This window comes from Emiliania huxleyi (assembly GCF_000372725.1).
Source record: "Emiliania huxleyi CCMP1516 chromosome Unknown EMIHUscaffold_20, whole genome shotgun sequence".
NCBI lineage: Eukaryota > Haptophyta > Isochrysidales > Noelaerhabdaceae > Emiliania > Emiliania huxleyi.
Window position 1 is genome coordinate 916,909 of NW_005200600.1, and position 24,656 is coordinate 941,564.

Genomic DNA, 24,656 nt, shown 5'->3' on the forward strand with positions numbered 1-24,656 from the left:
CTGGTTACCTCCGACATCGCACCGCAGCGGACCGCAGTCAGTCCGCAGTGGACCGCAGTCAGTCGGTCGCAGCGGACCGCAGCAGTCCGTCGCAGCTGGCCTGATGTAAGGAATTTTTTTTCGCTTTACTGCTACCCTTCATGCCACCTCGCGGTCGTCCGCCACTTCTCGTCACTCTCCTGCAGCGTCGCCACCACCACCCCGCTCTCTCCTCACATCGCTCTCCTCGGCCCCGTTTTGTGACGGCGCCGGCGCTATTCCCAGTCGCGGCTTCTCTCGCCTCTCGGCGCGAAGTTCGATAGCGGCGACATAATTCTTTCCGTAACGTCCGCCTTGCGCCGCCCGCTTCTCCTTGTGCCTTGTCAGCTTCCTGCCAGCAGACGATGGCGGTGCGCTCCGAGCTCCCGCCTCCTGCCGCGCTCCCAGCTCCCGCCTCCTGCCGCACACACACGCCCTCCTCTCCCTCCGTCTCTCTCTGACCCGGCGCGGCCGGCGCTCTCCAGGACAGCTCTCGCTCCACAAACAACGGGTCGCCTGCGCTGGTCCACCTGTACGCGCCGGCCAACGATGCCATCCTGAAGAAGGTGAGTCACATGTTCGAGAAGATGGACGCTGATCAGAACAAGAAGATCACGAGAGGGTGCGCAGCGGCCCTGCTCCTTGCGGCCGCGGAGATCGCCCTTGCTGCTCCCGCCAAGCACGACTCACCTCCGCTCCCTCCTCTCGCCTCCGCCTCCCAGTGAGGCGCTCAACCACTTCAAGGCCTTCAACAAGGTCAACACGAACGCCATGTTCAACGAGATTGACCTCAACAACGACTCTGAGATCACCATCGACGAGTGGAAGGGCTTCTGGGAGAACCTGCTGCAGACCGGCATCTACAAGCCCGAGGCGCGCCATCCTCCCCGCCGCCCGCCGCCCGCCGCCCGCCAGCCCGACCGCTGCGGCTGCCCGCAGTCGCCGCCGCCTAATCGCCACCTGCCGCCTCCCTGCCGCCTCCCTGCCGCCGCCCATGCTGCCGCCCCTCCCTCCTTTCACCGCCGTCGCCCCTCCGCTCCCTCTCCCCGCAGGAGATCGAGTCCGAGCTCGAGACCCTGCTCCGCGGCGAGGCGTGGGTCGACTGGAACGACAACAGGCACACGTGACGAGAGCTCGGGAGCTGCGCGTCTGCGCGCGTGCGCGAGCCTTCAGCTCCGCCGTAGGCCGCGTGTCGAATGCATGTGCTCAGAGACATTGGTAGTCAGTCCTGATCCTCCTCCATCGGCATAGGAGAGAGAACCCATCACGCATCAGCAGTCCCCCCCCCCGGCCACATTTCTTGTCCTTTCAATTATTATTTATTGGAGTTTTGGTGTTTGATTCCGCATTCAGGTGTTTCCAGAGGTGTTTGTGCGTGCCGCCGTCCCCAGCACACATTTTCCCCACATATATGATCATCACATATACCAGAGAAGCAACGGCGCGGACACACATGACAATTTGTACTCTGGAAAAGCGCGACTCGGGGAAGCCAGCGCGACAGGGCGCGGCGCGCGGGGGCGGCCTTCCGGCGTCTCGGAGTCCCCGAGGGACTTTGGGTGCATGCACCATCGAAGCATCGGATGTTGCATGTGCATATGCATGCATCACCTCCCACCATCCACCAGTCCCGAACCGCGCTCGTACTATGCCCCCTCTGCAAGCGGAGAGTTCACTCGGAGTACCCAGGCCCGACTCCGATGGGCGTCGAGCAGATGAACACCTTGCGGCCCGCTGTTATCATGGGCAGCGCCAGGCAGGTGACGGCAGCGTCGTAGGCGGCTGCCGAGCTGCAGAAGTACCACTCACGGCTCTGATCCGGCACAAACTGCTTCGGAATCCAGATGCACTCCATCCCGAGGTCGCCGGTCGTCAAGCCCATGTTGACCCAAGCCGCTTCGGCCCACAGGATGTCCGCAGGCGCCGCCGACCACTGCACCATCATGGACGGAGCTGACGCGCGCGACGCCCGGAGCCTGCGGCGGGAGAGGGGCGGCGGCGGCGGTGGTGAGGTGGGAGGCGAGTGGATCTGAGTTGTAAGGCGTGGCGAGTGTCGGCGCACGGCTTGACTGGCGACTTCCATGCTGCGCACGGCACGAAGGAGGCCACGAAGGAGAGTAGGACCATTGTTATGGCGTGCATCGTCAACTGTGAGAAGGAAATGAAGGAAAAAAGAATCCGCACACACACGCGCGGCTCGCCCATCTCGTGGGTTGTCTGTTTTCTTTCTTTCTTTTTTCGCCCATCTGTGAGTCTATCAGTAAGCGCGGGTTAGCCGTGGGTTCCACCGGGTTAAGCCACACTAACCCAGCACGGGTCAGCACGGGGGTTAGAACGGGTTACCATAACCCGACGCTAACCCGGCACTAACCCGACACTAACCCATCCTAACGTATGCCCCCCAGTGCGGGTTAGCGCCGGGTTAGTCTCGGGTTAGTCTCGGGTTAGTCTGGGTTAGGCTTGGGATTGGGTGTTACGGCTCGTTCCACCCCCCCCCCACACTCTCGTGCGTTCAGCGTTCACTCACTCGCCCCACACCACAGCCGCGGGCGCATGGCGAGCGGGACAGTCTCATGCCACAGGATCTATAATGTACCGCCCTCAGCGCACTCCTCCTCCCTAAGAAGGGTAGGTAGGTAGGTAGGTAGGTAGGTAGGGGCAGGGCAGGGGCCGGCCGGGTTTTTGCAGAATTTCAGCATGAGTGCAGCACAAGCAAAAAGAATCACACCTGTTCTTGATCATCATTCCGCGACCATGTCCTCCTCCCTCGAAACCTTTCCCCGCCGTGTGCTGCGCCGCGTCCCCGCGCAGCAGAGGGCGAAGCATGCCATGAAGGCCAGGGAATGCCACACGGCGAGCACCAAGGCGATCCACTTGATGGCGTCGACGTTCGCGTCGAACAAGTTGAGAACCTGATTGGTGCATGCACAGAAGATTCCTGTTGCAGTGTTTAGGTCCGCCAAGGGGTCGAAGCTGTCCCCGGACCCCCGGTCGCCAAGCTTTAGATCCCGAACCGGCGCGGCAAGGCCGGCCGCATCGACGGGCCACCAAGTCTCTCTGCGGCAGCACGCAGCGAATCCCGCGTCGAGCGAAAAGTCATCCGCTTGCAGGCATCGAGAGTTCACAAAATCGGCATAGTTGGCGTAGCCGCTATTTAAACACGAGAGCTCAAACTCGTCGCCCGTTCGTGCGACCGTGCCACTGCACGCGGACCACGACATCTCAACTCCGCTCTTGACGGTGGCGGCGACGCGGAGCTGCAGGCCGGCGAGTTGGATGTTTGGTGCAGCCATCAGCCGGAGCACACTGGCTGTGAAGAAGCAGTAAGCTGTCACACCAAAGGCGAGCACTGCAAGAATGAGGGGAAAGGGAGCAAACAGCATCAGGCACGCGCGGACACAGAAGCTATAGAAGCCGCACGCGGCGATGAGCAAAAGAGCCGCGCCAACCGCCAAGGCATGTAAACATGCGCTCGCAGAGACGGGGTGGCCGGCCGCATCGGAGAAGCCGAGAATGCCGGAGGCTGCAAACCCGGCAGCGAGGAGCAGAAACTGCAGCGCGCTGGTGAAGATGAGAATGCGGGCCAGGAGGGGGCGGCCACCACTGCCTCGCATGCCTTGCCGCGCCCCACCGTTGCTGCTTCCGGTCTGCATCGTGGCACGGAGACGAGGTGTCGGCCTCCTTGAGGGCTTGAAACAGGAACAAAGGGGGCGGGAGACGCGTGGCGGGCGGGTACAGCAGGAAAGGGACGGCCGAAAATTGGGCGGTACCGCGGTTTCTTTTTGTGATAAGGGTAGAATTTTTTGCTTTCCTTCGTCACAGTCTGTTTAATTTGGCCAAACATACAAAAAACATCGCAAACCCTGTCCGCAGTCCACCCTCGGGAGTTCAATTCCGCTCACTGAAAAAGAATTCTTAAGATACAAGCCTCTCTCACAGCACACTGGCACGACAAGGGCGCGGACTGGCGCGGACTGGCAACCCACCGGCTACCACTGAAAAAGAAACCGGGCTGCGAGGCACAGCTCGCTCCGCTCTCGAGATGCTGCTGCGACTGGGCTCGATGCTCGCCCGGCGCGGCCTGCACGCGGCGTCGGCCCGTTTCGCCGCGGCGCCGGCGCTGCGCCTCGGCCGCTCGCGCGCCCTCTCGACCGCGCCGGTTGACGACGAGATGGAGGACGACATCGACGTCGATGGCGTCGCGTACGGCTTCATGGCTTCGCAGGCGCTCTTCGCCGGCCTGGAGCTCGGCATCTTCGACGCCATCGCCGCGGCGGGAGGATCGGTCGACCTGCCCTCGCTGCAGCGCTCGAGCGGCGTCACCGCGCCGCGCCTCCAGACGCTGCTCACCGCGCTCGTTGCGTCAAAGGCGCTCCGCCGGTCGCGCGACGGGGCATACGACCTGTCGCCGAACGCGGCGCGTTTCCTGGTGAGCAGCTCGCGCCACTTCTACGGCGACTACCTCAAGCTGCAGATCGGGCGCCAGTTCTACCACCGGATGGGCGCGCTGACTGACGTCATGAAGACGGGAGAGGCGCCGTCGTACGCGTCGTGGTTCAGCGACCCGGAGGTGGCGGCGACGTACACGCGCGCGCAGCACAACGGCTCCGTCGCGACCGCAAAGGCGCTGCTCAAGCGGATGGCCGGCTCCGTCTCGCTCGACGGAGCCTCAAAGATGCTCGACGTCGGCGGCGGATCTGGCGCCTTCTCGTACGTCTTCACGGGCGAGATGCAGCCGAGATGCAGCCGAGAGGCAGCCGAGAGGCAGCCGAGAGGCAGCCGAGAGGCAGCCGAGAGGCAGCCGAGAGGCAGCCGAGAGGCAGCCGAGAGACGACCGAGAGACGGCACCGGCGCGTTCATGCACGTCTGTTCACGGGCGATGGTCCGCAGCGGCCCTCCTCGCTGACCTGGCTGAGGACCTCGCTGAGGACCTGGCTGAGGCGAGGCGGAGAGGCGGAGAGGCGGTGAGGCGGTGAGGCGGTGTGTGTGTGTGGTTTGGATAGGCAAGCACCCGCAGCTGTCGTCGCAGATCCTCGAGCTGCCCGAGGTCTGCGCGACGGGAAACACGATCCGCGCGGAGCAGCCTGCAGACGTGCACGCAGCCCCCGACCCTCCCTTCGCTTCTCCGACCTCTTCTCTCACCTCCTCCCGGCGGCCCCCTCCCCGCCCGTCCGCAGGTGCAGCAGCGAGTCTCTTTCTCTGAGCTCGACGCAACGTCCCCCGACTGGCCCGTGCCGGACGGGGAGTACGACTTGGTCGAGACCCCGCCGAGATCGCGCCGAGATCGCGCCGAGATCGCGCCGAGATCGCGCCGAGATCGCGCCGAGATCGCGCCGAGATCGCGCCGAGATCGCGCCGAGATCGCGCCGAGACCGCGCCGAGACCGCGCCGAGATCGCGCCGAGATAGGGCCCGTGCCGGACGGGGAGAGCGATTTGCCCTCCTGGCTCACGCCCCGCGTGGCCGTGTGCGACTCACCCCTAACCCAACCCACCGGACGCAGGTCCTCATGTCTACATCTCGGGGTCGGTGCCGGAGCTATTAATTAATAGGTCCTCATTAATTAACAGGTCCTCATGTCTTACATCTCGGGGTCGGTGCCGGAGCCCGTCGTCGGCGCGCTCTACGCAAACGCGTACAAGGCGCGCCAGAGCTCAGGCTCGGGCTGGTGGTGGTGGTGTGTCGGCTGGTGCTGAGCCGCGCCCCGTACCGTCACGCAGGCGCTCAAGCCGGGCGGGCGGCTGCTGGTGCTCGAGATCCAGCCGAGATCCAGCCGAGATCCAGCCGAGATCCAGCCGAGATCCAGCTTAGATCCAGCTTAGATCCAGCCGAGATCCAGCCGAGATCTAGCCGAGATCTAGCAGACTTGACGGGGGAGGGGGGAGCTCGCTCGGTGTAGCGGTTTGGAGTGGCCTCCGTCCCTTCGACTCAGGTGCACGACTTCATGGTGGACGACTGTTAACTAATCATGAACTAATCATGAGCTAATGACTCAGGTGCACGACTTCATGGTGGACGACTCGCTCGACGGGCCGCTCGGCGGCGCCATCTGGGCACTGCAGCACGTGACGGTCAACGCGGACGGTCTCGGCCTGGCGCCGCGCGAGGTCGTCTCTCGGATGGGGGCGGCGGGCTTTGCGAGCGGCAAGGCGGAGAGCTAGCCGAGATCTGGCCGAGATTCAGCGGAGGTGTGGCCGAGGCGCGGCCGAGGTGCGGCCGAGGTGCGGCGAGAGAGGGAGCTGATGAGCGGGGTTTGCGGTCTGCAGGCGGAGACGCACGAGATGATCTCCGGGCTGACGAAGCTGGTCATCGGGCACAAGAACTAGGCGGCAGAGGCGGCGGCCCGCCCCGCGCCTCCGTGGCGAGGAGGAGGGGCCGCCCCTCCCCCTCCCGGAAGAAGGGAGGGGGGAGGGGGAGGAGGGAGGGAGTGCGGGCCGGCTGGCCGCCAGCTCTCCAGGTGTTGACAGCCGCAGCCCCTTCCTTGGACAGGGGGCGAAGACAGGGGGCGAAGAGGTCGCCGCGGGGGGGGAGGGCTCGCTCACGACAGGGGGGGGGGGGGGGGGGTCTCTATCGTGTATCTGTGCTGTGCGGTGCTGTGCCCTGCCCCCCTCGACCCGCGAGGTGTCGAGGGGGCCGCTCGGGGGCACGTGTGCTGGTGGGAGGGTTGATTCTCGCATGTCGTCGCCGCGGAGCCAGAGCCTGTGGCCTTATTCTAAGTCGCCTTACATCAGAGATAAAAAGTCTCCGGAAACAGGTAAAGACTAAAGTATGACCTACTCTATCGCCCACCCGCGCCGGGAAACATCGCGGGGCACTGATGAGTCGAGAGTGCGCGAAGCGCGTCCAGCGCCCCCAGCCCGGACGAGCCAACGTGGTTGCCGCGGAGCAGGAGCGAGAGCAGCTCCTCCGCGCACGCGCCCCGCGCGGCTCCGGGGACGCTGCCGGCGGCAGTCGCCACCAGCTCGGCCGCGGCGTCTCGCTCCGCAGGTGTGAGGCGGGGGGCGGACAGCAGCAGCAGGGCGCGGTTGAGGCGGTGGGTGAGGTGCCGGCTCTCGCGAAGCCACTCCCTGCAGGCCAGAGCGGGCACGGGCAGGGCGCGCCCGCTCTCGAGCTGGAAGCCGTAGAACCCGCACAGGCTGCCGAGCGCGGCTGCAGGCGCAGAGAGCCGCAGCGGCACGCTCGCAGCGAGGCGCTTCTCCAGCCACGCGACGAGCGAGCCAGCGGCGCGCGCGCGCTCGAGTGCGGCGGCGAGCGTGGCCGCGCCGGGCTGGCGGCACGCCTCAGACAGGAGTCGCACGCTCTCGCAGAAGAAGCGCCACGCCGCGGCCTCCTCCTCCATCTCGCTGTGGTGCGGCGGCGAGGAGGAGAGCGCGACGCTCGCCCGCACAGCGCGCGGCACGAGGCGGGAGTGCTCGCCTTCGACGAGGTATAGCCGAGGTACAGCCGAGACGTAGCAGATACAGCCGAGATACAGCCGAGGTAGAGTGCTCGCCTTCGGAGAGGCGAGCCAGCAGCCACGCCTACCCGCAAGCGCTGCAGCTGTGAAGAGGCGCCGTTCACAGGCCGGCCGAGACGCGGGCCGGCAGCCAAACCGCGTCGCCCAGAGGCAGGTTCAACGCCGGAGCCGAGCTCACCTCAGCCAGCAAGGAGAGCGCCTCCGCCACGGCCGCCGCTGCCCTGCCCGCCTCGCGCCCCCTGTCGTCGTCGCCGCCGTCGCCGCCGCCCGCCGCCGCATCGCCGCGCCCCCGCCGCACAGCGCGGGCAGCAGCGATCGCATCGCAGAGTGCGCGCCCCGCCTCGGCGTGTGTCGCTGCGGCGAGGGAGGCGAAGGGAGGCGACCGCACCAGCGCGGCGAGGAGTGCGACGAGCTCGAGCAGCGGGCTGGAGAGCGGGCTGGCGCAGAGCTGCATCCGAAGCCACGCCAGGATGCCGTGCTTGCTGAGCAGGGCGGACGCGCCTATGCAGAAGGGTCGGACAGCCTTCCCGGACGGCCCCTCGAGGCGTGTCGTTGCCGGGCAGGGCGGAGGCGCCGTCCGCAGTGCCGCTGGCGCGCAGCAGGACGGCGAGGCAAGCCCTCCTCGCGGGCGGGTCCGCGAGGCTCGAGTCGCTGAAGCCTAGAGAAGGTTCCGAGAAGGTTCCGAGAAGGTTCCCACGAGTCGCAGAGCCCCTCGAGTCGCTGAGGCCGAGCAAGAGCTCGAGCACGTGCCTCCCGCCGCAGAGCCGCGCGTCCTCCTCGGCCCGCAGCCCGTGCGAGAGAAGGGCGAGCATCCACAGCCGGTCGTCGCGCGGCGTGCTCGAGCCAGAGTGGAAGCAATGGAAGAACATGGGCACCTGTAGTCGATGGCTCGTGGTTCGTAATTCGCACTCAGGAGTGGAGCAGCGGAAGAAGAGGGCGACGTCGGAGAGGTCGAAGAAGGCGCGCGTGAGGATGTAGTTGTTGAGGGCCTTGTACTGCGGGTGGTGCGGCTGCGCGAGGATCGCCAGCCCGTGCGCCACAAAGACAGACCACAGCGAGGGCACCCTCAGGTTGGGCTTTGTGATGGCGTCTTGCAGCGAGCGAAGCAGCCGGACCACGTGAGGCCGCTCCTGCTCACAGCACGAGCCGTCAAGAGACGCTGTCCACAGCGGCAGCAGGAGGACCACGACAAGGGCCGCTCCCGGAAGCTCGGACCGTTCCGCAAGACAGCCATCAGCGCCGCGACCGCCTCGTAGGCGAGCGAGCGGGCGGAGGGCGATGCGGCGGAGAGGCCGACGACCAGCAGCCCGGCCGCTCCCTTGGAGATCCAGCGCGGCGCGTCGCACCGCCCGTGCCGCAGCAGGCAGCGAAGGACGAGCAGGGAACCGAGGGCGTCTGGCCGCGGCCCCTCCGCCGCGTCGGCACGCGCCACCTGCTCACGGCTCAGACACGTGAAGAGACGCCGCTCTAGCCCACAGCGCCTCCTCCGCCGCGTGCTCGCACGCGCCGCCTCCCCGCCCTCCAGCGGAGCGGAGGCAGAAAGCGGCTCGCCGCCACAGCCCGCCGGCTCGGCAGGCAGCAGCATGTCGACGGGGAAGGAGCGGACCAGCTCTCTGGCGTGGCTAGCGCGGAGCCAGTCCAGCGACTCGAGCCTGTGAAGCAAGCAGCAGTCGTACGCAGACGCGCTTCACAGGTGCGGCTCTCAGCGAGCCCGGCGACTCGAGCCTCGCAGGGTCGAGGAGGGACTCGGCGCCGCCGCCGGCGACTTCGGCCGCCTGCTCAATCCTTAGCCTGCTCAATCCGCGCTTAGCTGGCGGTTGGCGATTTCACAGGGGAGGTGGCGGCGCCGGCCGCCTGCTCGAGCGAGAGGTGAGGCAGCGCCGCCCCGTTCGCGCAATGCGCGCCGAAGAGCGAGTACGCGCTTCGCCGCCCACCCTCCGACGAGGCCTGTGCACAGCTCTCTTCCTCTGTGTCCTCAGTTCGTGCTCCTAAGACCTCCTTCCGACGAGACAGCCGCCGCGCAGCCGACGAGCAGCTCGACGGCCATCGGCGCACCCATCGGCGCCGGCTGCAGCGCGGCCAACGCAGAGAGCACGTCGAGAAGCTCGTGCGCGTCTGGGGCGCGCATCGACTCGCGCAGCGGCCGGCGCAGCTCGAGAAGCCTGCGCAGCGCTGGAGCGAGAGGGGCCATGTGCGGGCCGCACGGGCCACGAAGCAGCGAGGCGGCGAGGCGCAGCGCGTCGGCCTGCGTGGGGGGAAGTTCCGAGTAAGTTTCCGAGAAGGCTGCATGGGGATAGCGGGGCGAGGACAGGGCAAGGCTGCCCCCTCCGCCGCCGTGACGAAAGCTCGCACCGCCTCAACCAACTCGAGCGACGGTCTGCCGAGCGCGTGCTCGCCGTGCCAGGAGGTGGCCAGCCGCGCGCCCTACACAGGGGAAGGGTCGCAGAGGGCTGCGAGAAGGGGCGTGCAAGAGGGTGCAGAAGACCAGCACCGCCTCGGAGCACAGCGCGGCCCGCGCCTCGGCCGGCGCGGCACGCAGAGTGTCCAGCACCGCGGCGACGTCCGCGTCCAACTCGCTGCGATCCAACTCTGCTGCCACGCCGGAGCAAGCCACCAGCGCCGCGCAGAGGGCGCGCGCCGCCGCCGCACCGCCCGCCGCGCCTCCACGAGGGGCGGGCGAGGAGCGGATGCGGCGGCGGAGCGGAGGCAACACGCCGCTGAGCTCGCCCTCGCCCCAGCCCGGCGATGCGAGCAGCAGCGTGCAAAACACCTCGACCGCCGCCTCGGCCGCAGAAGCGGCGGCGGGGGCGGCGGCAGGTGAATCCTCCTCCTCAGCGCCTTCGAGCTCGATCAGCTCGGCGATACGAAGGAGGCAGTGCGGCAGCGCGCTGCGCGGGAGAGGAAGCATCGACCTACCGACGAGTCATCACCATTAGGTTTCAGGCAAGAGGAGGGGAGGAGCTGCGCTGGAGAGGGAGCATCGACCCCGCCCCGGTCGCCAGGCGAAAGTGGCAGTAAAGCAGCGGGAGCCATGCAGGGGTGCGCTGCGCCGGTCGACCCGCGCCCGCGAGGCGGTCCTGTTTTCATCACGACGGGCTGACAGGCCCGCTCAACCAATCAAACTCGCCTCGCGCGAGAGGCGCCTCATCGACGGCAGCGGCGACGCAAGCCCCGAGCAAGTGCAGTGCTAGAGGCTCGGCGCCTAGAAGGTTCCTAGAAGGTTCCTAGAAGGTTCCAAGCCCCGAGCAAGTGCAGTGTTAGAGGCTCGGCGCCGAAACGGCGCACGAGGGCGAGCTCGCCCGTCTCCGCCGCGGCGTGCACCTGTTCGTAGCTAGACGCGTGAAGAGGCGCCGTTCACAGCTCGACGGTCTCTGCACCGCAGCGTGCACCAGCTGCGCCGCTGCGGCCGGCTCAGCGTAGAGCCAGCGCTGGAGAGCCGCGTCGAGGGACGAGGAGGCGCGACCGCCGCCGGCGCTCCAGAGACCCTCCAGCAGGGCGGTCTGCGCGCGCCGGTGCGACACACCGAGCGCGAGGAGGCAAGCGCGCGCGTCTGCAGGCACGCCACACGGCAGCTGCAGCAGCAGAGCCGTGCGGAGCAGCGGCCGCTGGGAAGAAGGGGGGGCGGGGACGGTCTCCTCGCCTCTGCCGCCGGGCTGCTCCGCCGCGTCTGCGGCGCGGAGCAGCGAGTCGAGGAGAGGGCGCGTCGCCTCGCACGGCCGCACCCCTCGCGCCAGCTGCCACGCGACGAGCGGGGCGAGCTCGCGCCTTGCGCCGCCCGCCGTCGCAGCGCGCAGCGCCGCGAGCCGCGCGCTCGCGCGCGCGGCCGCGTCGTCCTGCGATGCCGCCTGCGCCGCCGATGGCCCTCGCCGCCCTCCCGAATGGCGGTCGAGCTGCTGCAAGCAACAGAGTGCCGCCACGGCGCCCTCCGCTATCGCCGCCTCCGCCGCCGCCGCCGCGCCGTGCCGATGCCCCCCAGCAGCCGGGGCGGCGAGGGCGGCGGAGAGAGCGGCGAGCAGAGGCGCGCTGAGCGGCGGCGGCTCCTCGCGCGATGCGGCGGCGTGCAGCAGCGCCTGGACGGGAGACTGGGCGAGCCACGCGGGACGGGAGACTGGCGCGGCGCCGGAGCGGGCGGTGGGGCGGAGGCACTCCTCGGTCAGCGGCAGGCGGAGGGCGAGCCAGGCGGAGGCGGCGTCCCCTCCCTCGGCGAGAGCGAGCAACTGCGGCAGCAGCGGTGCGCACGCGGCAGGGGGCGGGGGAGGGAGCCCGTCCCGCCCGCGGCAGAGAGCGGCGACGGCGCGAGCCTGCGAGTCGGTGAGAGTGGGACCTTCTTCCGGCGGGACGGCGCCGCCACGGCGAGAGACGCCGTTCGTCGCGACGTGACCGTCCGGCGGCGCGCCGCAGCCGTTTGGCGCGCCGCCGCCGCCGGGCGAGAGCGGCGTCGCGCCCTCCGCTGCAGTCACCGCCCTGCCGTCCGCCAGCCGCTGCAGGGAGGCGAGCACCTCTCTGAGATAGCGGCCCGCGAGCTCCGCGCGCCGGCCTTGAGGTAGCCGGCCTTGCCCCGGGTCGAGCTCCTGTCCACGACCAGCCACTGCTGAGCGAGGTGGCTGAGGGAAGACCTCGCAACTAGTCGACGGCCCGCGAGCTCCTCGGCCGCTGCGGCGGCGGCGACGCCGAGCGGGGAGAGCCGCAACGCCCGCCCGTCAGGTGAGTCGACGGGTGGCGCGGCGCCTGGAAACACGACTCAGAAATGAGGGGAGCAGAACAAAGAAATCTGCCGCGTGGCGGCGGATAGGCGCCGTCGGCGGCGATTGCCGCGTCGAGTGACTCGTAGAGGTCCGCAGAGACCTGCACGGCCAGAGGTAGGGCTGGGGGCGAAGCTTCGGATTAGCGATGACTCGTAGTAGGTGAGCGCAGAGACCTGCACAGCCAGCGCGGCGAGCAGCGGCGCCGTGGCGGGGGAGAGCCCCTCCAGCCAGATGGACGCCTCCGCCTATAGAGTGGAGGATCAGACACTTCATTCAGAGTGAATTGCGTCACCCTCCCGCCAGACAGCAAGCCCTCGCCTCGGGCGAGTGGCTGCACCCGCTCACCGCGCCGCAGCCTGCGAGCAGATGGACGGCGATCGCGCGGGCGTGCCGGCGCGTCTCGCGGTGCTGCGTGTGCAGCGTCATCTGGAGGAGGCCGCACCTACCCGCAGCCCTCCGGAGGTTTGCACTCGCAGGGCCGCGTCTGGACCCCCCCGTCTGGAGGATCCCGCACAGCTCTGCAGCGGGAGGAAGCTCAGCGCCGCCTCCTCCTCCTCCCTGCTGCGGCAACAGCAGCCGCAAGGCAGACTGCTGCACGATCGGCGCGGCGGAGGGAAGGCCCGGCACGAGGGCCCTCGCCTGATCACAGCTGGAGTGTGAAGAGGGCGCACCTGTGAAGAGGCCGGGCACGAGGGCCCTCGCCTGCAGCCTGCCCTCGGCGAAGACGGCCGGCATCAGAGTGTGGTAGAGCGCCAACGCGTGGAGCAACCGGCCGTGCATCAGGCTGAGCAGCCGGCTGGCGGAGGCGGCCTGAAGCTTGGAGCGGGCCTATCGATCGATGGGCCCCTGGGGATTAGGATCGATTGATCCACCAGCCAACCGGTCAGCAGCTTCGATCGGGCCGTCAGCAGCGTCTGCATGTCCGGAAGCGCCTACTCATCATGCGTCGTTCATCTCTCGAGCCATTCACTGACTGTTCAGCGTCTGCTTCTCGAGCTGCGCCCAGCGAAGACTCTGCTGCTCCTCCGCCGTCGGAACGCGGCCACCGCCATCACCGCCGAGCGAGGCGAGGACAGCCACGAGCGCGTTGACCGTCGTGGCGCGCACGAGCAGGCTCGAGTGCTGCAGCCTACAGGGCACAAGCCCGAGGGACGTGTCCGAGACATGTCCCGGACTGGTCTTCGCGCTGGCGGGAATGCAGCAGCCCGCGGCTCCAGAACTGGCGGCCGAGCCCCGGGGGAGGCGCCCGCTGCACGGCGGCCTCGCTGGCGGCACCGCAGCGCTGGAGCTGCGGCAAGCCAACCACGCGGACCAGGAAGGCGACCTAGCGGCGAGAAGTGAGGCACACCTCACTCAGGTCTGTGCCGCAAGCCCGCCACGCGGCAACAAGGTGGCGGCCTCAACCACCCACTGGCGAGTCGGCTTCGGGTCGAGGGCGGCGTCGCCTCGCGCCTGCAAGTACGCGGCCCGCAGGCCAGGCAGCGCGGCGAGCAGGGCGAGGGCCAGCTGCTGCTGCTGCGGGTCGACGGTCGGCTGCAGCGCGAGCAGCAGCGGCAGCAGCGCGCGAGAGGCGGCCGCCCCGCCTCCGCCTCCGCCTCCGCCTCCGCCTCCGCCTCCGCCTCCTCCGTGCGCCTCCCGCTGCCGCTCCGCCGCAGCGTGCACCTCGCTCAGCTTGAGCAGGAAGGCGGCAGTGACCTTGCAAAGGTCTCCGCCGGCAGAGAGGAGGGGCGCGAGCTTGGCCAGCGCCGCGTGGTTGGCGACGGGCGCGACGAGGCGGAAGCTCAGCGCGCCGTTCCCGAGCACGTGCGTCTGCAGCGCCGCCAGGCCGCGCAGCCTCGCGCCGCGAGGGAGCCACTCGACGAGGCGGAGCGGCGAGGAGGCGAGGCGGCCGTGCTCCGCCGAGAGGAGCTCGCGCGGGCCCACGCGCAGCAGCACCGCGACGAGCTCGACGAGCGCACCGCACACCTCGCGAGAGCGGCGCGGCTTCTCGCACCCGTTGAGCAGCGCGACGACGCTCGAGCCTCCGCCAATGGACCGCTGTACGATGGCGCGCGCCACGTCGTCGCTGGCCGTCGCCATCGCCTTGAGACAGCGCAGGCTCGCTGCCTGCACCTTGTCCGCGTCGCCCTCGGAGGCCGGCTCGAGCAGCGCAAAGAGCCTGTCGCCTCGCCGCTGCCAGACGCGGTTCGCCAGCTGAGCGGCGGACTGCGCATGCTCCGCGGTGCCGGAGGCGTGCAGCTGCTCGAGGAGGAGGGCACAGGTGCACAACGAGTCGGACAGCATTGGACTGGGAGCGTACTTCGTCGAACCGTGTGCCTGCACGTAGAACGCGGGACACAGGGTTTGGAAAGAGAAAGCGTTCGATAGCGACGGGGCGGCGTGCCGTCCTCCCATCCCTCCCTTGGGTTGTCTTTTTTGTCTAGGCGGCGTGGGCAAGTGGGCGCCCCCCACTGCGGCCGTGCGTAAGAAGCCGTTGGCCGTTTGCTTGAGCTTGTTCGTGACTTCGTGACCCAGTTGGCCCGCTCATGGGACTTGAGCCAGTTGGTACGCGTCTTGCGCGCCTGCTTGTTGATGTTGTCGGCGTCGCCCGCCACCGCCGCCATGGAGATAAGAGAAAAGACGCAGGGAGAGGGCAACAACATGATGTCAAGATGGGAGTAGGTAGGTATACAGGTGCATGTACAGGTATGGGACGACGACGAAGCACTTGGAGCACTTCTGAGGGAGGGTGTAGAGGATGTAGAGTGTAGAGCGCTGTAGAGCTGTAGAGATGTAGAGTGCTGGAGAGCGCTGTAGAGCTGTAGAGCTCTACATCCGCCGCGTGACGAGGCGCCTGCGTTGTAGAGCGATGTAGAGGCGCTCTACAACGTGAAATCTCTACAACAAACTCTACATCATAAGCGGCGAACGAGGCACGGTCGCTCTCCGACATGAGGCGCGTTGCACTTGCCAGTGCTGCCCTGGCCTTCTGTCTGCCCGCCCAATGGGTGGCAGGTGCCTCTGCTGCTATGGCATGCCTCACGGCTGCGACTGGCCGGCGCCTCGGCGCGTCAGCTCGGCTCGGCGTAGCGATAGTGGCCAGCGCAACTCGCCTGGACTCAACGCTCAGCCAGGAGCTCCCGCACGCGCTGGCGCGAGTCATGGCGCATGCAACGCGTCTGAATGCTCGCCTCGCCTCGCGCAAATGCGACCGTCCTCGCAGCCGACAGTCCACCGCCTGCTAAAGAAGCACAGCGACGAATGCGGCACCGGCGACACATGGCAGGCTGGTCATGACGCAGTTATAGGGTGTTGTGTGCCGTCAGAGGGACTCTCTGTGTGTCAGGGATAGTCAGGGCTGTCCATCAGAGCTTCACTAAGCTCGGAAACACCCCATTAGCGCGGCTCGACCTCTTTGAGTCACTGCCTTCCCGGCGGTTTGGCTGTAGAGCCTCTACAACAAACTCTACAACAAAATCGCGCTCTACATCGCTCTACAACGCAGGCGCCTCGTCACGCGGCGGATGTAGAGCTCTACAGCTCTACAGCGCTCCAGAGCGCTCTACATCTCTACAGCTCTACAGCGCTCTACACTCTACATCCTCTACACCCTCCCTCAGGAGCACTTGGAGTGCAGTCATTAGCCTCACATCCAGGGCTGGGGAGCTAAGAAGCGCACCCAGCGGGCCGGATGATCGGGAATCGGGTTACGGGCTATAGAGAGCCCTACCTAGCCCTGGGGGGTGCGCGTTCGCAGGGAAAGGGCCGTAAAGTAAACACGGTTCTCCGAGGGTTGGTTCTGCGCTTTGGGTGTCCCCTAGCGGCGGAACGCCCCCTCCCTCTACTCGGAGCTAGTAAACACCAGACACGAGCATGACGTACACTCTCACCCGACATCGCCACTCAGGCCCCCTCCGCCCGATCTCCCCACCCCCCCATCCGAAAGGGCTCCCCTCTCCTCCCGGTCCTCCCTCCTGTTCGCTTTCCGATGGTCAGGCGTCGGCTGCGGAGCCCGCCCTCCCCTCTTATACTTCTTCGACCGCGGCTTCGCCGCCGTCTCGCCTTCTCTGTCTGATCCCGTTGACTCCGCGGGTGGCGATCCCGTGCCCGACTCCCCGGGCGAGGGCGGCGGCGTTGGGTTACGCCTCCCCTCCCCGGGGGCGGGGGTTCGCACCCGGACCGGCTCTCCCAAACGACGAATCGCGCTCGCCTCGGCGCACTCGGCGCTCGGCGCTTTAGCTAAAGGCAGAAAATTTCGGGGCAGCCCTCTCCACAATCCCCCGCTGAGGGTATTTAGCCGCGGACAGCCGACTGCCGATGAGGATCATCACACTTCTCTTGGTCGCCCTCAATGCGTCAGACGCCATGCGCCTCGCACCGCACCGCTTGAAGAGCGGCGGCGGCCGTCTGATGGCGCTGCGCGGCGGCCGGCGCGGCGGCGGCAGCAGCGGCCTGCTCTCCGACTACTCTGCAATCGAGTGGGCGGGCGAGGACGTCGGAGAGGGCTTCCCTGCAACAGGCCGCGACGCTCGGCATGTAAAGACGCACCTGGATAACTACAAGCTGCTCGACTTCTCGCCGCTGCTCAACACCGCCTCGTACGTCAACGTGGTCGCCGAGAGGGAGGAGGAGGAGGTGGCGCTCTCCGGTCTCAAGGTCAACATCGCCGATCAGACCATCTACCCGGGCTCGTTCAAGCTGCACAACGACGCGCTCAACATGCTTGGCGACCTGTGGCATCTCCCCAAGAGCGCCTCCTTCGACGAGTACGGCTGCCATGCCGGCGCGTGCACCGTCGGGTCGACCGAGGCGTGCCTCCTCGCCGGCCTGGCGCTGAAGTTCCGGTGGCGCAAGTGGTACGCAGCCAGGCACGGGCTGAGCGAGGCGGAGGTGCGGAGCGTGTACCCGAACCTGGTCATCTCGACCATGTACCAGGCCTGCTGGGAGAAGCTGTTCAAGTACATGGACATAGAGCCCCACTTTGTCTCGCCCAAGGTGGGCGAGATGGTGCTTCGCCCTGAGGACGTGCGTGCGGCGGTGGACGACAAGACCATCGGAGTGGTCTGCATCCTCGGCAACCACTACTCTGGACACTACGACCCGGTGGCGAGCGTGGGCGAGGTGCTGGGCGAGCTCAACCGGGCGAACGGGTGGCAGGTGGGCATTCACGTGGACGCGGCGAGCGGCGGCTTCGTCATGCCCTTCCAGCCGGAGGAAGAGGTGGGGCTCTGCGACTTTCGAGTGCCAGCGGTGCTCTCGATGTCTGCCTCGGGCCACAAGTTTGGCGTGTCGATGTGCGGCACGGGATGGGTGCTCTGGCGCGACCGCGACGACCTCTCGGAGCACATCGCAATCTCGGCCTCGCGCCTCGGACAGGGGTCTACTCAATCAATTCAACGCAGGTAAGCGACTCCTCGTTGAGTAGGTCTCGTACCTCGGCGGCAAGGCGGACAGCTACACCCTCAACTTCTCGCGGCCCGCGTCGGGCTCGGCCGTGCAGATGTACAAGTTCCTGCGGCTGGGTCGCGACGGCTACACCAAGCTGTGCGCCTCTCAGATGGCGGTCGCCGCCATGATCCGCAGAGGGTTGGCCGAGATGCTGCATACGCCGACGGGCCGGCCGCTCTTCACACTGCTGGACGCCGGCGACAAGGGGTGCCTCCCGGTGGTCGCCGCGCAGTTCAACAAGGTGTCGGCCTGTCTTGAACGAGTTAGAGTGACCACGGGCGGGCGCTTGAGCGGTCATCCTTGCTTATAGGAGCTCGGTTTGCCGTACGATTCGACGGACCTGCAGCATGTCCTCTCGGAGCGTCACTGGTACGTCGGAGGCTATCACATGAATTTCAATCACCCTCTCACCGAGGAGAAGACACCGCTCTTCTCGGACGCGGACGCCGACGTGGCCATGTTCCGCGTGGTCGTCAAGGCCAACCTGAGCCCGATGCTTGCCCGCGACCTGATTGCGGCGGTCCGCGAGACGTGCGATTTCCTCGAGCGCACCGGTGAGGCGTACCAGAAGCTGCACGCGGGCGCAAAGAGCCAGCCGTTCTCGTCGCACTGATGCCGCGCTCGCTGGCCGCGGCGGTCTTACTAGTCAGTCTAAATAGAGATAGCTGATTGCTGATATAGGAAGGGCTGAGAGGAGATTCAGATTGGGAGGAGGGGCCACTTCACCGCCTTGGTTGTACTACGAGAGAGTCGTTGGGGTCTAGGAGATAGAGAGTGCTGCACGTGCGTCCATTAAGCACGAGCTAATCTACAAATCGAGTTTCGAGTCAAGAAGGTAGACACAGGTGGGTGCATGCAACATGGAGATGGACGAAATGGCAGCACAGAACAGGAACACGAAACAGGCGGAGGTGCAATGGCCAATGTATATGTGCAATAGCAGACGCGGCAAGGCTTGTCAGACCTTGCGCAAGTCCGTTAGCTGCAGCTCCGCGAGGGTGGCGTTGAGCGCGGCCACTAGCTGCAGCCCGCAGTCGGCGAAGGCGCAGAGGTCCTCGGCGGCCGCAGCGTCGCGCGCCGCCGCGTCCGGGCAGAGCCGTTTCGTCACCTCGTCGTACGCGGGAGCTGATTTGGCTGCACGCTGGAAGACGGACTGCATCAGCCAGCCGTGGTAGGGCTGCAGCGCGCGCCGGTAGGCATCGCCCATCGCGGTCGCCGGCTTCGCGTCGCCGTCGCCGCCGAGCGCCTTCATGAGCAGCGCCGCAAAGTGCAGCGATCGGAGCAGCCACGTCAGGCCGATGGCGGCGCTCGAGCCGCCGAGTACAGCCCCCTTTGGCGGCGGCGAGGGCGTGTGCATGCCGGCGCGGATCTCGTGGCTAAGCAGCTCGCGCACCGTGGCGGCGTGCCCCACGGTGGGCAGCAGCGCGCGCAGCTTCTTGACGTTGCGGGCGTCGTTCTGCGCCGCGAGCGCCATGCCGCTGCCGAGCGCCTGCAGCAGCCGGAGCAGCCCGCTCTCAAAGCAAGTGATGAGCAGCTCGCACCGCAAGCCGCCGCCCGAGCCGCACGCGGTCAGCTCGGCGACCGCGGTGCGCATCGCCAGGATGCCCGCGCGCAACACCGTCCCGCTCGTCTGCAGGCTCGCGCCGGCCGGCCCCTCGCCGCCCGCCGCGCCGCCGCCCGCCGCCGCCTCGGCCGGCAGCGCGCCACCATACGCACCGGGCGTCCCAAGCGACTCGACGTTGGAGTACGATGCCGAGCGCAGCTGCTCATCCGAAAAGGTGCTGTCGACGACGCGGCGCGGCGAGACGGGCGTGGTCGGCGTCGGCATTGCACGGCTGTGCAAGTGTAGGACCTTCTTGGGGCGAACCGCCCGAGGGCTGTCGAGGGCGAGGTTGGCCCGCCGGATTGCGTCTTGGTCGGCAATCAGCTTGCGCAGCGTCGCGCTCTCCTCCCTCATCGCCTCGAGCTGCGCCTCTGCCGCGCGCGCCGCCTCCTCAAGCCGACCAATCCGCGCGAGCAGGTTCATCGTCTGCCGCTTGCGCCACTGGTTGCCCTCCTGCGTGGAGAGGAAGTCGGCCTGCAGTGTCTGCGCCCGGCACGACGCGATGGCCACCATCCGCTGCAGCGCGAGCGCGCGCTTGTCCTGCTCGCAGAGGACGTCTGACGGAGAGAGCTTCCCGGCGAGGCGGCTCAGCTCCCTCTGCAGCGGCTCGGTGCCAACGCGCGCAGACTCCTTGCTGGACACCGAGTTCCGGCCGAGGACGCGGTCAAAGATGTTCTTGACGCCGGTCCGCCAGTCTGACTCCCAGGACACATCCGAGAGTGACGCCGAGGAGGATCGCGGCGACGACGGTGTCGAGGGCACCGACGACATGCCAGCAGGGCGCTCGCGCCGCCATCAACGAGAGCAGCGGCAGCGGGCGGCGAGAGCGGGGACGAGGCGAGCAAAGCGTGCGTTGCTGCGAAAGGGGCGGCGCGAGTCGCGGGGCACGAGGCGGCGTGCGAGGGCTGTAAGCGTCGTCGGACTTCTTTTACGCGCGTTCCCGGCACGGCGGGCAGCTACGGAGGGGGACGCAGAAGGTGATGGTGATGCGTGTGCGGAAAAAAGAAAGAAAGAAAAAAACGAGGGATCGGAGGAGGACAAGGTCCCCACCTGCACGAGCAGGATCTTGTAGATGCGTGTGCGGGCTGTCGCATTCGGCGTCTCAGAATTCTTTTCTTCAAACGGCCATCGCAGAGAGAGCAGATTGTCAATGAGCTTGCCTGCGGCGGGGGCTGCGGTCGAGTGCATGCACGGAGCTAAGTGTCTCACCGTCCTCGCAGCTCGCAGGAGTCGCTTAGGCGGCTCCCGTGTGCCTGTGTTAGTGCCAGTGCGCGCCAGTCCCGTGCCCAGTGTTGTTAGGGTGCCCACAGGGCCCAAAAAAAGAAAGGAAAAAGAAATGGGCCAACCCCGATCGCAGCACTTCGTGTTGGAGAGTCGAGAAATTGAGATTGTGACTAGCGACTAGGAGGGAGGGACGCTGGGGATTCTCAAAGGTATACCCTTGGAATGGCCGGATCCAGCCTTAAAAGTACGAGATCGCGCGCGCTTCGCGCGCTGCACCGCCTGTTCTCCGCGGCTGAGTGACGACGCGTGCCGTGTGCCAGCACAGTTGGGCGCGCGCGGCGCGACGGCGCCCGCGAGGGAAGGCGCGGGTGCAGCGGCCGCCGGCGGCCGTACCGCTCGCCAGCCGGCGCAGCAGCGGCCAGCGCAGCGGCCGCCGGCGCAGCAGCCAGATCAGCCGGTGCGCGCCTTGCGAGGCGAGTACTCGCTCGAACTTTGCGAGCCGTGCGCGCGCCGAGGCGCGCGCGGCGCGCGCCCGCCCGGCTGCCAGTAGGAGGCGGCGCAATATGGCCTATAGTACAGCCCTTGAGGAGGAGAAAGAGGCTGGCTGGCAGTGCTGTATGCCGCCGAGGGGCAGTTTTGGGTGCTGAGTCACGCCCAGGGGGCTGCAGAAGGCGTCCGCAGCCGGGACAACCCGCCCCCCCAGCCGAGGCCGGTCGAAGCCCACTTGGGCACAGCCATGAGGAGTCCTCTTGGTGCTCCTGGCGGCCGTTCAAAGGTCGGGCGCACGCCGATGGGGGGGGGGGGGGTCTTGCTTGCTCCACACCGAGCGCCATCGGTCCGGACCGGTGCGCCCAATGAGGGTAGGCTTGCACAAGGTCTGAACTGCGCCTCACCACTGACCGGGAAGGCCGCCAAGTGGGTCAGCACCGGTCGCACATTGTGGCAGCAGTCAGCAGCGCATGTCTGATAGCTAGAGCAGCAGCGTCAGGGTCGCAGGGTCGGATCGTGTCAAGCTCGCCCGGCCGGCCGCGTGCAGACCTCGGCCTGTCTGCTGTCTGGAGTGATCTGTCGGCGGTCAGCACGACCGATCAGGTTGGAGTTTTCTGATGGTTGGAGGGTCTATCTGTATGTACTCCTCCAAATCTGCCCTCTGATTAACCTAGCTTATCCTAATAGACACTAATAGAGCCGGGGCCCCGTTTGCGTTTCCGCACTGCTGCGCGGCGCACGGTGCCTCCGGGGGCCCCCGCGCCCCCCCAGAGGACCCACGCGCCAGAGCGCGTGCGTGGTGCTTGAGCAGCCGGGCGGTCGCCGCAGGCCAGCCACCTCGAACGGGAGCTCGTCGAGCCACTCGCCGAAGGCGCCCTCGTCTTGCGCCGCAGCGAGGAACTGTTCGCCTACCTGTAAGCCGTACGCGCGGCAGGCCCGGTAGAGCGCCTCGTTCTTAAAACTTAATCTCGTGCGGGTCTCGGAGTCGTATCCGGAGACGGAGGAGCCGGCAGATGAGCCCACTTTTGTGACACTCCGAGGATTTTGGACTGAAAGAAAGAAAGAAAGAAAACAACCAACGAGCAAGAAAACATTTTGGACTTGCCGCTCATAATTCTTTTCTTCAAACATGGCGGCTGTGCGAGTGCCGAGTGTTGCTGTGACTTGCCACATTGATGAGTCAAGCACAGAATTGCTGTTCCATTTTCCTGCTGCTGATCTTCGGCCTCGCGTTGCTGATGCGCCAGGACGAAGGGCCGACCGTCGTGCGTATCGCGCCGGCGCACGCGGCGCATTCCGCTCATGCCCGTGGCGGTGGTGGCGGAGAGGCGGCCGCAGCCGTGGAGGTCGCTGCTGCCGAGGTGGGCCAGCATGATGCTGCCGAGGTGGGCCAGTATGATGCGCGGCTGGTCGCCTTTGCGGCCCGTACGCGCCTGCTCCTCTCGCCGCCAGCCACGCGCCGCGCCTCCCGCCGGCGTGAGCGCAGTCGTGCCTCGCTGCTGGCGCTGTCGTTTGCCCGCTGCGCCTCCAACTGCTCTGGCCGAGGCTCCTGCGTCCGAGTGGCGGACTCGACGGGCGGCGCCGCGTACTGCCTCTGTGCTCCGGGCTGGGCTGGCGACGCGTGTGATGTTCGCGACCCGTCGCCTTGCAACGCTCCCGACGGAGGCCGCGTGCTCTCTCGCTGCGCCGGCGACTGCGACGAGGACGTCAACCGCTGCGTCTGCGGCGAGGGGTCGGCCTTCCCGCGGAGGCCGATGCGAGGCTGCCAGTACGAGGGCGTCGAGAAGGAGCGGGCGTGGCTGACGCCCGCTTGGGGCTCCTTCGTGCGCGGGCCAAAGGCGGCCTTTTGGAGCGGCGGAGGGGGAGGGCAGCCCGGCTGGTGCGACGCCGAGCCGGGCAGAGGGCCTCGGCCTCCGCGCCACTGCGCCTGCTACGACGGCGCGAACGGCGGCAGCCTCTGCACGCCGACACGCCCCTTCTGCGTGAACCAGTGCGGAGGCGAGTGGCCGGGGCGAGCGCTGCGACGGGCACCGGTATCTTCCCTGACCTTTCTCGGACCCTTCCTGCAGGCGCCGGCCGAGGGGAGTGCCGCGACGGGTACTGCGTCTGTGCGAGAGATCTGGCGGGTGCGGACTGCTCCGTCCCGTCGGGTGGCGGCGAGGGCGGCGCCGCGGCTGCTGGCGTTGCCGCGGCTGCTGCTGCCGTGGCTGAAGCTGGCAGCACTGCCGCCGACTCTGCTCCCGGAGGCGCTGCAGCCGGCGGGAGGAGCTCTCCTCGCGTGTACGTGTACGAGGTGCCGCCTCGGTACAACTCGCTCCTCCTCGCCCGCCGGCTGGTGCACGATGCATGTGCCTTGCGCACGTACGAAGGAAAGGGTGCGCAGCAGGACGCGCCGGCGTGGACCTCAAACCTGTACGGAGCAGAGGTGGCGCTTCACGAGGCGCTCCTCGCCTCGCCGCACCGCACGCACGCGCCCGAAGAGGCAGACTACTTCTTCGTGCCCGTCTACGTCGGCTGCTTCGTCTCAGAGTTCAACCGGCCCTACCCGACTCATTGGCTGTGCGACGGCTGCCACCAGCTCAGCGGGGGGGCGAGGCCGTCCGAGGAGGAGTGCCATTTAAGAGAGCCAGTCACGCATAGGCTGCCACCGCAAGGGGGGCAAGGCCGACCTCGCCTCGCTGCGCGCCTTGGCGTGGCAGCGCGATTTGCGCACTTGTCGCCTTCCGAGTGGCATGACGGTACCGAGAAGTGCGCGACTTGCTGCAGGCAGCGCGACCTGCTGCTCTGGGTGCGGGGAGCGATGCCGTACTGGAACCGGAGCAGCGGCGCGGACCACTTGTGGCCTGCGATGCACGACGAGGGCGCGTGCTACTCGCCTGCGGAGCTGCGGCGCGCCACGCTCCTCGCCCATTGGTTATTAATTATTAGTAATCAATTATGAATTATTGATTAATTACTCGCTTGCGGAGCTGCGGCGCGCCACGCTCCTCGCCCATTGGTTATTAATTATTAGTAATCAATTATGAATTATTGATTAATTACTCGCTTGCGGAGCTGCGGCGCGCCACGCTCCTCGCCCATTGGTTATTAATTATTAGTAATCAATTCTGGGTTATTGATTAATTACTCGTTTGCGGAGCTGCGGCGCGCCACGCTCCTCGCCCATTGGTTATTAATTATTAGTAATCAATTATGAACTATTGATTGATTACTCGCCTGCGGAGCTGCGGCGCGCCACGCTCCTCGCCCATTGGTTATTAATTATTAGTAATCAATTATGAACTATTGATTGATTACTCGCCTGCGGAGCTGCGGCGCGCCACGCTCCTCGCCCATTGGTTATTAATTATTAGTAATCAATTATGAACTATTGATTGATTACTCGCCTGCGGAGCTGCGGCGCGCCACGCTCCTCGAGCCGTTCGGGCGCGTGTGCGTCCTCACCCTGCTTCCTGGCCAAGCGCGAAATCCGTGAGGCGCCTGCCGTCTGACACACTCTCTCTGCAGATTGAACAATAGGGAAGGACACAGGAGGGCCTCGGTCCGTGGCACTACTCGACTTTCTTTTTTCTTAGCCAGTGGCGTAATATGAGCTTGTCCGCACGCAAGAGCCCAATTCGAATCCCTTTTTTTGCGGGCGGCCTGTACTCTCAATTCGCACTCACAACATACCTAAAGAATCTGTGTGAGCTCTG

At 66.8% G+C, this 24,656-nt stretch overlaps 6 protein-coding genes across 6 annotated transcripts in view; 4 read left to right on the forward strand and 2 right to left on the reverse strand.

Annotated features, from left to right (window-relative positions):
- Positions 1 to 336: 336 nt before the first annotated feature.
- On the forward strand, positions 337 to 1,991 carry EMIHUDRAFT_353329 (hypothetical protein). Its single transcript, XM_005781778.1, has 4 exons — positions 337 to 389; positions 504 to 640; positions 741 to 889; positions 1,069 to 1,991. Exons 1-4 carry the CDS (start codon positions 384 to 386, stop codon positions 1,143 to 1,145), a joined length of 369 nt encoding a protein of 122 aa, XP_005781835.1. The 5' UTR covers positions 337 to 383; the 3' UTR covers positions 1,146 to 1,991.
- A 2,069-nt stretch (positions 1,992 to 4,060) lies between these two features.
- Positions 4,061 to 5,713, forward strand: EMIHUDRAFT_204066 (hypothetical protein; the record flags this gene model as incomplete). Its single annotated transcript, XM_005781779.1, has 3 exons — positions 4,061 to 4,702; positions 5,048 to 5,110; positions 5,588 to 5,713. 3 exons carry the CDS (start codon positions 4,061 to 4,063, stop codon positions 5,711 to 5,713), a joined length of 831 nt encoding a protein of 276 aa, XP_005781836.1.
- A 1,011-nt stretch (positions 5,714 to 6,724) lies between these two features.
- On the reverse strand, positions 6,725 to 9,058 carry EMIHUDRAFT_204067 (hypothetical protein; the record flags this gene model as incomplete). Its single annotated transcript, XM_005781780.1, has 5 exons — positions 6,725 to 6,738; positions 6,807 to 7,360; positions 7,857 to 7,974; positions 8,171 to 8,603; positions 8,702 to 9,058. 5 exons carry the CDS (start codon positions 9,056 to 9,058, stop codon positions 6,725 to 6,727), a joined length of 1,476 nt encoding a protein of 491 aa, XP_005781837.1.
- Positions 9,059 to 9,448: 390 nt separating this feature from the next.
- On the reverse strand, positions 9,449 to 14,821 carry EMIHUDRAFT_449910 (hypothetical protein; the record flags this gene model as incomplete). The annotated part of the gene is made up of 18 exons (XM_005781781.1): positions 9,449 to 9,718; positions 9,826 to 9,897; positions 10,025 to 10,062; positions 10,141 to 10,385; positions 10,459 to 10,550; positions 10,617 to 10,675; positions 10,746 to 10,794; positions 10,863 to 11,078; positions 11,934 to 12,044; positions 12,392 to 12,463; positions 12,511 to 12,574; positions 12,733 to 12,857; positions 12,909 to 13,046; positions 13,257 to 13,347; positions 13,394 to 13,542; positions 13,623 to 13,751; positions 13,881 to 14,534; positions 14,729 to 14,821. The coding sequence occupies 18 exons, from the start codon at positions 14,819 to 14,821 to the stop codon at positions 9,449 to 9,451; spliced, it is 2,667 nt and encodes an 888-aa protein (XP_005781838.1).
- A 1,881-nt stretch (positions 14,822 to 16,702) lies between these two features.
- EMIHUDRAFT_415451 (hypothetical protein) lies at positions 16,703 to 18,476 on the forward strand. Its single transcript, XM_005781782.1, has 3 exons — positions 16,703 to 17,555; positions 17,623 to 17,886; positions 17,956 to 18,476. Exons 1-3 carry the CDS (start codon positions 16,917 to 16,919, stop codon positions 18,256 to 18,258), a joined length of 1,206 nt encoding a protein of 401 aa, XP_005781839.1. The 5' UTR covers positions 16,703 to 16,916; the 3' UTR covers positions 18,259 to 18,476.
- Positions 18,477 to 22,136: 3,660 nt separating this feature from the next.
- Positions 22,137 to 24,656, forward strand: part of EMIHUDRAFT_204071 (hypothetical protein) — a gene marked incomplete at both ends in the record, with an annotated part of 4,261 nt that continues 1,741 nt past the window's right edge. The window contains 4 exons of the mRNA XM_005781783.1: positions 22,137 to 22,994; positions 23,031 to 23,087; positions 23,255 to 23,571; positions 23,728 to 23,874. Coding sequence (XP_005781840.1) covers positions 22,137 to 22,994; positions 23,031 to 23,087; positions 23,255 to 23,571; positions 23,728 to 23,874 — 1,379 coding nt within the window. The remainder of the gene's footprint in view (positions 22,995 to 23,030; positions 23,088 to 23,254; positions 23,572 to 23,727; positions 23,875 to 24,656) is intronic.

What these genes read in the sequence shown, in the direction of transcription:
- EMIHUDRAFT_353329 (XM_005781778.1), top strand. An exon ending in AACAAGAAGATCACGAGAGG is followed by an intron (nt 641 to 740) that starts GTGCGCAGCGGC and finishes TCCGCCTCCCAG; the next exon opens with TGAGGCGCTCAACCACTTCA. An exon ending in GACCGGCATCTACAAGCCCG is followed by an intron (nt 890 to 1,068) that starts AGGCGCGCCATC and finishes CCCTCTCCCCGC; the next exon opens with AGGAGATCGAGTCCGAGCTC.
- EMIHUDRAFT_415451 (XM_005781782.1), top strand. Translation starts at nt 16,917, where the DNA reads ATGCTTGGCGACCTGTGGCATCTCCCCAAGAGCGCCTCCTTCGACGAG. An exon ending in CGGAGCACATCGCAATCTCG is followed by an intron (nt 17,556 to 17,622) that starts GCCTCGCGCCTC and finishes CTCGTTGAGTAG; the next exon opens with GTCTCGTACCTCGGCGGCAA. An exon ending in TCGCCGCGCAGTTCAACAAG is followed by an intron (nt 17,887 to 17,955) that starts GTGTCGGCCTGT and finishes CCTTGCTTATAG; the next exon opens with GAGCTCGGTTTGCCGTACGA.